General features: G+C 48.6%; 1 protein-coding gene across 1 annotated transcript in view; it reads left to right on the top strand.

Moving 5' to 3' along the window:
* Positions 1-9498, top strand: part of LOC135828771 (rabankyrin-5-like) — a 24609-nt gene extending 15111 nt beyond the window's left edge. Inside the window, exons 13-24 of the mRNA XM_065341197.1 lie at positions 202-456; positions 705-942; positions 1378-1546; positions 2967-3123; positions 3495-3601; positions 3792-3992; positions 4358-4534; positions 5427-5574; positions 6301-6391; positions 7007-7131; positions 7782-8019; positions 8440-9498. Of these exons, the coding sequence (XP_065197269.1) occupies positions 202-456; positions 705-942; positions 1378-1546; positions 2967-3123; positions 3495-3601; positions 3792-3992; positions 4358-4534; positions 5427-5574; positions 6301-6391; positions 7007-7131; positions 7782-8019; positions 8440-8569 (2036 nt within the window). The 3' untranslated portion in view covers positions 8570-9498. The remainder of the gene's footprint in view (positions 1-201; positions 457-704; positions 943-1377; positions 1547-2966; positions 3124-3494; positions 3602-3791; positions 3993-4357; positions 4535-5426; positions 5575-6300; positions 6392-7006; positions 7132-7781; positions 8020-8439) is intronic.
* Positions 9499-10053: the final 555 nt, after the last annotated feature.

The following is a 10053-nucleotide window of genomic DNA, read 5'->3' on the forward strand; positions in this document are numbered from 1 at the left end:
GTTGAAACATGGTGTTGGTTAACAGCATGTAACAAGGTGTAGGACACCGTGTTCGGAAACACTACCAACCGTGGATGGTTGTAGAAAGGTCACTGTTTCCGAAAACGGTGTCCTCCATCTTGTTTCATGCTGTCAACCAACAATACTGTGCATGTACCGTGTTACCATGGTTACATTGTACATGTCCCACGTGTCCTGCAGGACCGGCTAGTACCGACGGCTCAATGTCTATGGCAGCACGTCACCACCAGCAACAGCAGCAACACCAACAGCAGCAACCTGCCACTGCCACTGCTGCTGCAGCTATGCCTGAACCAGCTGCCGCCCCTGCTCCGGTTGTTGATCTACTGCACCTGGAAGCCACCGCACCGTCCATTGGCGGACTGCGCACTCCGCTCATGATGGCTATCATCGGTGGCCATACGGCAGTTGTCAATGTCTTCCTGGAATTCAGGCGTAAGTTTACTCTTACTGTAGGACCAGATATTTTAACCTCAATTTTAGTTTTTGTGGGTTAGCGAGGTGAGATTCTAACGAATTCCGTCTCAAAACTGGCAAAACGACTGTGCATGTACAGGTCGTTTTCCACATAACGACTTAACATCTCTGTCATGTGGTTGTTGCTGCTATCCTCTTCATCATTATTGCTGTGATTCTTGTTTATAAAAATGGTCTATTTCTTCTTGTTGACGCCTTGTTTAAAGCATCCACTGCACAGCACACAGCCGTGGACCTGGAGATACGCGACGGTGACGATGAGTCGGCGCTGGGCGTCGCTCTGAATTGCCGTGCGTACAACATTGCGGCCGTTCTCCTTTCGGCTGCTGCCCGGGTGGACGCGAACACGAGCAGTGGCTTGACGTTACTGCACAAGGCCATTCTCAGAGATGACACCGGCGCGGCGTCGTTCCTATTGGAGCACGGTGCCAACATCGACACCAGGTCTGTGTGTGTGTACTGCTGCTGCGCTAGTGTGTGTGTGTGGGGGGGGGGTGGACGTTTGTACTTTCGTGTGGATGTTGTGTGTGCATGTTTGTTTGTGTGTGCATGTTGTGTGTCTTATTCCGTGCATCTGTGTGTTATGGCTGGGTGTTGCCACTGCTGGGGAAGGGAGAGGCAGAGACGATTGCATACACGTGCGTATTTCTTTTATTCGTTCACCTTACCTCAAACTCAATCCTGCCAATGAATTATGAAGGAGAAGAGAGCAGGAGGGAGGGCAGAGGCAACTAATGGCAGGGGGCCATACTCGGTTGCTGTTTGCTTGCCCGTGGTGTGATGCCTTTGCGTACTGTATGCTCACCTGACGACGTGTATGCGTATTCTATGTTGTGTGTGTGTGCGTGTGTGCGTGTGTGTGTGTGCGTGCGTGTGCAGAACGCGAGACAACCGCTCACCACTGCAGCTGGCCATCACCCGGCGACTACCCAGCGTTGTGGAGGTCCTCTGTCAGCGCGGTGCGGATCTGAATGCCGTCGATGAGAATGGAACCATGCCGCTGTGGGCAGCGCTCATGAGCAAGCAGATGGATATCGCCACCACACTGGTATGTGCCGTATTTCCCGAGTACAGTCAGACTTCGCATAACCGCCGCACACATCCGTTTTCCACAAACATATCCAGACAGGCGAGGGAACCGGATACTAGTAATCGAACACACGTACTGTATGTATGCATGGCATATGCTGTAAATCGGTAAGCACCGATTTTCTTCCAGATGGCGAGGGATCCGGATAAAAGAGGACCGGATAATTGAGGTCTGAGTGTATAAGCCACACATTAAACACCAGTATTTCACCCAGCTAAAGTCAGTACTATGGTGGTCAAATGAATGGTCATTATGTGGTGTAGATATCTGTGTTCATGACGAAAAATCTGGCTGTGGCTTATACTCCATTGCGTCTTATACGCCGTAAATACGGTGCGTCAGTTTTCTTTTTGGCTTCCTGTTGCGACGACTGTGGTGTTGACGCTGCCAACTCTGTCCGCGCATCTGTCTGTGCGTGCTGGCAGCATGCACAGACAGATGCGCGGACAGAGGAAGGCGTACAGACAGCTGTGCCATCAGGGAGGTTTCGCTCTACGGACTTACGTATGAAAATAACGTAGGAACTGCACGTAATTTTCATACGTAAAAATTAGGGGTGAAACGAGTATCTACTTTGACCAATCAATCACTCGTTCATAATATTCGATTGAGTATCCGATTAGTTCGAGTATTTTATCAAAATTCAAAAGCACTAGATTTGCGAGTTCTCGACCAATTCGGAAGAAATTATCTGTGAACATGGAACAAAAGTCGCCGACGTCCTGTACAGAGTGTAAAGTAACGATTTTCATCAGTACTTTCATATCTCAGAACGTTACTTGCCGTGGTGATCGCATCGTCCAAGTCTTAAAATACTGACTCAAAGCCATGCATAACGCATGCATACCATGTACCAGTGGACCAGCGGTACAACAAAAGTTTTTGAAAAATACAATGTCAATACAAAAAAAAAAAAAAAAAAAAAAAAACGATCGAGTGCAAAATTTCGAATACTCGCTCGTTTGAAATTGTCGAACGAATACTCGAATATTCGAACTAATCGTTTCACCCCTAGTAAAAATCAGCGCTATTGGGTTTCGCTCTACGTGATTTCTCCACGACTACTAAGCATGCCTTGTTGCTTTGGAGACGGGTTGGCTGCATGCGCCCACCGCATGCACCACGAACCGAAACCGCGTTTTCCATTTTGTTTTCCGCGTGGTGTGTGCCTTGTGTTTCGCGCGGCTTGAACGTTGCCATGGATAAATCCGGAAAGTGCGAAAAATATTTCAAATAGTCCTACGGGAGACCCAACGTAGGAAACAACAGTGACTCGACACGTTGTTAGTCTGTATGCATATGATGATGGACATACGGGTGTTTTCCGTTTGTGTTCACAAACACGTTTGCCTTGTTTGGGTTCACTACTGCTTGGTAGGTGAAGTTTGGCTGCGACCCTAACTGCTGGACGGTAGCACCCGACGGTCTCCAACAGACGTTGCTGCACCGAGCCATTGCCATGCGCAATGAAGAAGCGGCCGTCTTTCTAGTGAAGAGTCGTGCTGACGTGGACAGCTCACGCCGCAACCCAGACGGTAAGCGGTGGGGTGGGACGCAACGAAACTGCTGGAATTGTGCGATATGTGTGTGTGTGTGGGGGGGGGGGGGGGGGGTACGCGAGTGTGTGTGGGCGTGGGTGCATCTGACTGTGTGTGGGCGTGTATCTGTAGTTTACGAAGTTAGCGACAGCTCGCACTTATACAGTTCACATTATAATAATTATTTGTTTGGTATGATTGTGATTGTATTGCGTCTAGTTTGTGTATATGACATGGTCACTGATTGTGTATATGTGTGTGTGTGTGTGTGTGTGTGTGTGTGTGTGTGTGTGTGTGTGCGTGCGTGCGTGCGTGCGTGCGTGTGTGCATGTTACAATATATACCGGTGTGTGTGTGTGTGTGTACAGGTTCTAATGCCAGCGGTGGTAGCACTCCCTTGCACCTGTGTGCTGCCTCTGGTCTGGACCATGTTGTGCAGTGTTTAGTAGTGGAGAATGCAATGGTCAATGCCACGGTAAGAAAGTCGCATGTGAAGCCAGAAGTATTTTTTAAATACTACTGGTTTACTTAAAAAAAATTAAACTCGGATGTTGAGTCAAAGGGTGGGTGGGTGTGTGTGTGTGGGTGTGGGTGTGTCCGTATGGGTACCTCTGGTTATATGTATGTGTGTGTGTACGTGTGGGTACCTGTGTGTGTACGTGTAGGATACGGACGGCAGGGCACCGATTCACATCTCGATCAGCGCCAAGCAGAACAAAGTCACGGCTCTGCTGCTCTCCCATCCCAATCTTGACCTGGGACTGAAGGACCGGCTGGGACAGACGCCGTTTGCCGCTGCGCTAGCTGCTAGAGACAACGACGCCGCCAACAACATCCTTCAGCGCAGTCCAGACTCTGCCCACCAGGTAGGAGATTGGAAGTGTTTTCCGCCGGATGATGTTACGTTACTGTATGTTCCCGGAATTTAAGTCGCACCTTTAAAACTTCAAGGGCAAAGAAGGTAGTGCGCCGTACAATCGAGTGTGACGTTCCACTTACACCGGTATGTGACTATTGGTGAAACAACATGGCTCAAGCCGGGGGGGGGGGGGGGGGGGGGTGCGGCTTATGAACGAGCGTGACTTATAATCGGGGAAATATGGTGGCTGTTCAACACCACTGCTTAAAGACAACACCTGACATTCCTGAGACACCACCTGATATTCTCTGGGAAGCATTGACCCACTCTAACTATTCTCCCCCTGTTCTTTTCATTTCTCTCTTTTCGCAGACGGATTCCCGCGGCCGTAACTTCCTGCACCATGCCGTGGAGAAGGGTGACGTGGAGGCGCTGGTCTTCCTGATGAGTGTGGGTGTTGACGTGCGTACCCCCGTACAGAACGCCAGCAACCAGTCTGCACTGCATCTGGCCGTCATGTCCGGATCGGAGATCATCTGCAGACACTTGGTAAGTACACTCAACTTCGTTAATAACGACTGCGGATATAACGACAATTCGCGAATAACGACAGAATTTCCATGCTCAGAGCAAAGTCCCATCCAACTGTAATACTGTACATAGAATGAGACTTCGGGCATAAGGACATTTCGCGAATAACGACACTTTTCTGATGCCCTGCCGAATGTCGTTTTACGCAAAGTTGAGTGTAGTACAGTAATGTGGCATATAAAAGCCGGGCAGCGGCTTAATCCTCTAGAAACCGATGGCAGGGCTAGGCTTCTATTCACATCAGGCTTCTATTCAAACCAGGTATTTTCCATGTGTGTCAACACTAAAAACCAGGCGTGTGTGCTGACAGTGTATCTCCAAAATCAGGCTTGTGTTCAAAACAGGTTTTTGTATGAGACAGGCTTTTATACAAGACACTACCGTATACAATATGAGATGGTGATGCTGCTAGATGTACTTGTTGACAGTGTGCTGCTGCTGCTGCTGCTGGTCATGGTGCTGCTGGTCATGGTGCTGCTGGTCATGGTGCAGGCATTTGTTGGTTGCCCTGTATCTGAGTAAGCACTTTTTGGTGATCACTTAGAGTGTGTGGAACTCGAAGTTGGAAGATTTTTTTCTCTCTCTCACTCTCTGTCTGTCTCTCCGTGTCTCTGTGTGTGTGTGTGTGTGTGTGTGTGTGTGTGTGTGTGTGTGTCTCTCTCTCTCTCTCTCTCTCTCTCTCTCTCTCTCTCTCTCTCTCTCTCTCTCTCTCTCTCTCTCGTCTCTGTCTCTGTCTGTCTATCTCTCTCTCTCTCTCTCTCTCTCTCTCTCTCTCTCTCTCTCTCCTGATGTTCTTGCTGGTATCATTAATATATTTTTTTAACTTTTCTTCCTCTTCTGTTGTTGTCAGTTATTGGCAGGGTGCACAGCAGCAGATATTGATCACCATCGTCGCACGCCACTACACTTAGCGGCCGGTGAAGACCATGCTTCCATTGCCGGCGTCTTACTGGACAATGGTGCTGATCCGAACAGTATCGATGATAACTACGACAATGGTACGCTGCACGGCTCGGGGGAATGCTGTTCTTATCATTGCTGTGTGTGCGCGTGTACGTGTGTGTGTGTGTGTGTGTGTGTGTGTGCATGTGTGCATACGTACATGTGTGCACGTGGAGGGGGCTGCTTACAGGCCCGTAGGTGGCCAGCGCACTCCATAAAATCTCCAGTTCAGATTTCCGCTCAACCAAGCCTCAGACCTGTTTGGATTTGCTAATTCAACGAAATACCCGAAATCAAAAAAAAGCAAAAAACAAGACTTACTGTCAAACTGCAACAGGTGCTATTTTTAGACTTGATGCAGTGCTACATGTATCTTTAGACTTGATACACTGTACAGGGACGGCGTTGGAAGGTAGTTTAGTGTGGTACGGTCAGCCATCTGAACTACAATTTACTCGTTGGGGAGCCTGAGGAGGGGTGGCTGAGCTGAAATTTTTGGAAATTTAGAGCCCAAATCAGAGCTTTCTTTTGATTCGCGGGGTACTTGGGGCGACTAGTGTTACGGTCAATACCGTAGTGACCGTACCGTGTGTGACGTCCCTGTGATGGCATACGAATCTTCTTTTGTTGTGGGTGCTGGTGCTGTTGTTGTTGTTGTTGTTGTTGTTGTTGTTGTTGTTGTTGTTGTTGTTGTTGTTGTTGTTGTTGTTATCATCACTGCCGTCATGGTAACGTGTTGCCTTTGCCCTGTGTGTTTCTGTGCCTGCTGTACTGTATTGTAGCCCTGCACATTTCTGTTCAAAGTGGTCACCTGTCCGTCAGCCGTAAGCTGCTCGCAGACTCTGATGTCAACTGCGAAGTCGCAAATCTTAGGTACTATTCTTTTTGTGTGCCTGTGTGTGTGTGTGTGTCTCTCTCTCATTCACTCAGCACTGCCTCATACACCCTCTCTCTCTCTCTCTCTCTCTCTCTCTCTCTCTCTCTCTCTCTCTCTCTCTCTCTCTCTCTCTCTCTCTCTCTCTCTCTCTCTCTCTCTCTCTCTCTCTCTCTCTCTCTATCTATCTATCTCTCTATTTCTCTTTATCTCTCTCTCTCTCTATCTATCTCTCTATCTCTATCTCTATCTATCTCTCTCTCTCTCTCTCTCTCTCTCTCTCTCTCTCTCTCTATCTCTCTCTCTATCTCTCTATCTCTCTCTCTCTCTCTCCACCTGCCCTCCCTCCTTGTTGTCAATAACGTTATCTTTCTGTACTAACAAAGTCTTCCTTTCAGCCTAGATATAATTTATTCTTCTGATGCCTGTATGTATCACAGCTTCTCGTACTGCCACCAATAATAATAATGTGTGTGCGTGTCTGGGTGTGTCTGTGTCTGTGTGTCTGTGTCTGTGTGTGCGCATGTGTGTGTGCACGCATGTGTGTGTGTGCACGCATGTGTGTGTGTCTGTGTGTTGTGTTGGTATGCATGTGTGTGTTTGTGTGCATTCAGGGGTCAAACTGCTCTTCACCTACTGTGCAATAACCCCAAGGACAACGCTGCAGCGCTGTTTGACAGCATGATGGAATATAGACCACAGTTAAATGTCAACTTCCCCGATGCAGAAGGAAACACACGTAAGTTAGTGTTACATTGCCGCATCCACGCTGCCCTTCGCCTTGCGCTCGGTAACTAGGTACTAATTCACTGTGGGTCGCAGCACGGTTGGAAAAACCCATCCGCTTCCAAGCAGGACTTGGTTCTGGTACCTCTTGTTTCTCAACCATGGTCTTGGACCAACCCACTGTGCCTGCCTGCCTGCCTCCCTACCTCCACCACCATCGCTCAGGAGCCACGTCTGACGCCTGATCCTGGTTTTGTGGCGTCCCAGGGAAGAGGAAAGGTGCTTCTTGACCTGTTTGGTATGGGGATTTATTATAATAATAATTATTATGTTGTGAACTTGTTTTGAGTCAGAAGAAGGTGGCTGCTTCAAGCATTGGAGTTCGTGCTTCTAGCTCAGTTCGTATTGTTTGCAGTCGCCAGCCGAAGTATCCTTGTGTTGGTGCTCATGGTGATGGTGATGCTGCATGACTGACCCTGTGTGTTTGTGCGTGTGTGTGTGTGTGTGTGTGTGTCTGTGTGTGTGTGTGTGTGCTTGTGTGTGTGTGTGTGTGTGTGATGTGTGTGTGATGTGTGTGTGTCTGTGTGTGTGTGTGTGTGTATGTGTGTGTGTGTGTCTGTGTGTGTGTCTGTGCCCCCCGATACCGGTTGCTCCATTGCACAGCTATTCTCCTGGCGTACATGTCCGGTGCTGGTAACCTGTGTCGCTCACTACTACGCCACAACGCCCACCCCGGCGTGATCAACAAACAAGGAGTGTCGATGTTCAACTCACCTGTGGCCACCAAGAAACTGCTCTTCCGACTGCTGGAGATGCTTAGTAGTGAGCCACCGTGGCTGGAAGGCACGCAGTGTTACACCTGCCAAGCTAACTTTGGTATCAAGACCAGGAAACACCACTGGTGAGAGATTGTCTTGCGTGTGTGTCTGTGTGTCTGTCTGTGTGTATGTGTGTCTGTCTGTGTGTGTGTGTGTGGGGGGGGGGGTGTTTGTGTCTTGTGTGTCTTTGTGTGCATGTAAAAGCTGTGCTTTGTAGTCCAGGCTGAATAGTGGCGGTCGGTTTTTCTGGTTTGCAAGCTTTTCGATAAAGTTAGTATGGCTTCTGAAGTTCTGCTGGAGTATCGCTATCATCGCCTCCAGCAATTGACATCTAAGGTGCGTGTGTGGGTGGGTGTCCGTCTGTCTCTGTCTGCCTGCCTGTGTGTCTGTATGTGTGTGTGTGTGTGTGTGTGTGTGTGTGTGTGTGTGTGTGTGTGTGTGTATGTGTGTGTGTGTGTGTGTGTTTGTGTGTGTGTGTGTGTACATTGTCCACACCACTACAGTCGCCACTGCGGCCGATTGCTCTGCTCCAAGTGCACGCAACAGCAGATGCCTATTATCAAGTATGACATCCACAAGCCGACGCGTCTCTGTGAAACTTGCTACGACGTTCTCAGCATGCAACACACATAGGTGGATGTGTGTATATGTGCAGATGGGGTCCATGCAGCTCTGCGTTGGTGCTAAGCATGTGTGCGTGTGTGTGCGTGTGTGTGTGTGTACGCATGCTTGCCCGGAGCTACATGTCATTATTCTTTCGCCTGACCGCTCCATTGAGGCCTGAGGACTGCTGCTGGTATTCCCATCAATGTTCCTCGCATCTCTTGAACCAAAGTTCAAGATTCTCTGGGTCTACCTGTGTTTTTTGTATTTTAGCCGTGTCCCCTTCTGAACCAAGTGTTTCACAGTGATCAACCTTCCTTTGTCATGAGAATATTCTCTGTGCGCCTATTATTTTACCTTTGCACGGGCAGATAGAGTATTTTACCAGATATGCGCATACCGCGCACGGATTTGTGTACGTGTGTGTACGTGTGTACGTTTGTACTTGTGCCCCTTTTTTAACATATGATGGAAGCTATTCACTGTTATGCTGTACAAGTAGTCTCTTCCTCTTCGCCATTGCTCTCTATTATTTATACATGTTCTGATGTGCTGTTTCCCACTGTCAGTGAGCCTGGTGCTCTCCCCGGCCCCACTGCCCGGTATAGCACTTTGTGTGTATTTCCTCAATTTTTCTGTGCTCCTAGATAATCATGAGTCATAGTAGGCGATTGTAAGTTTTGTTTTGAGATTTTTACCCGAACCTGGGGTCGATTGACCCCACGTGCTCACTGCCGGTTTTCTGGTCTTCCAAAATATGTTGGTGATGTTTTTACGTGAATAGCTTCTTCAGTCTTGATAGGCAGGCCTGTGTACAGTGTTTCTGGATATGGACTAGGCAAATTTTGTGTTTTTTAATTTTTGGTTTTTGTAGTTCTTGTTATTATGGTTATGGTCAGAGGCAGCTACTGGCCTGTCTGTCGACACTTGCAATAGTGCTGTGTGAAGTTGGACTAGAATTCGTACAGGAAATGTGTTTGAATGCTCTGTGTGTGTGTGTGGTGTGCGTGTGTGCGTGCCTGCGGGTGTGTGCGAGAGCGTGTACGTGACTGAGACTACACTCTGGTTTGGAGCGAAAGGAGGCACCGTGCGCATGAACAGCACACGCCCAGTTCAGAGCGGATACCGATGATCGCAATAACATGGCCGCCAGGACTGGTCCGGTTTGTCAGGTTATCACCGGACCAACATTTTAGCCACCATCCAACTTGCACAAGATTGTACTTAGTCATCGGGGATATCGGTGCGTAAACACAAATGCCGTCCCTATACATGACGGTCACGTCGGGCAAGCTTGACAAGGAGAATCCTGACATTGTAGACATGCACATGTACCTGTAACTGTCATGTCCTACAAACACCATTAGTTAGCACTCACCAGTTTTGTCCACACGCACTCACAGCTGCCACATTCATCTACTGCTACCATTCTCAGATACACTGCAAAGGTTCACACTACACGCGTTATGCATAACCGCTAGCTGTGCTGCATTCTCACGCTTCTTTTCATATTC

The sequence above is a fragment of the Sycon ciliatum genome, chromosome 12, assembly GCF_964019385.1.
Source record: "Sycon ciliatum chromosome 12, ocSycCili1.1, whole genome shotgun sequence".
Classification (NCBI taxonomy): domain Eukaryota; kingdom Metazoa; phylum Porifera; class Calcarea; order Leucosolenida; family Sycettidae; genus Sycon; species Sycon ciliatum.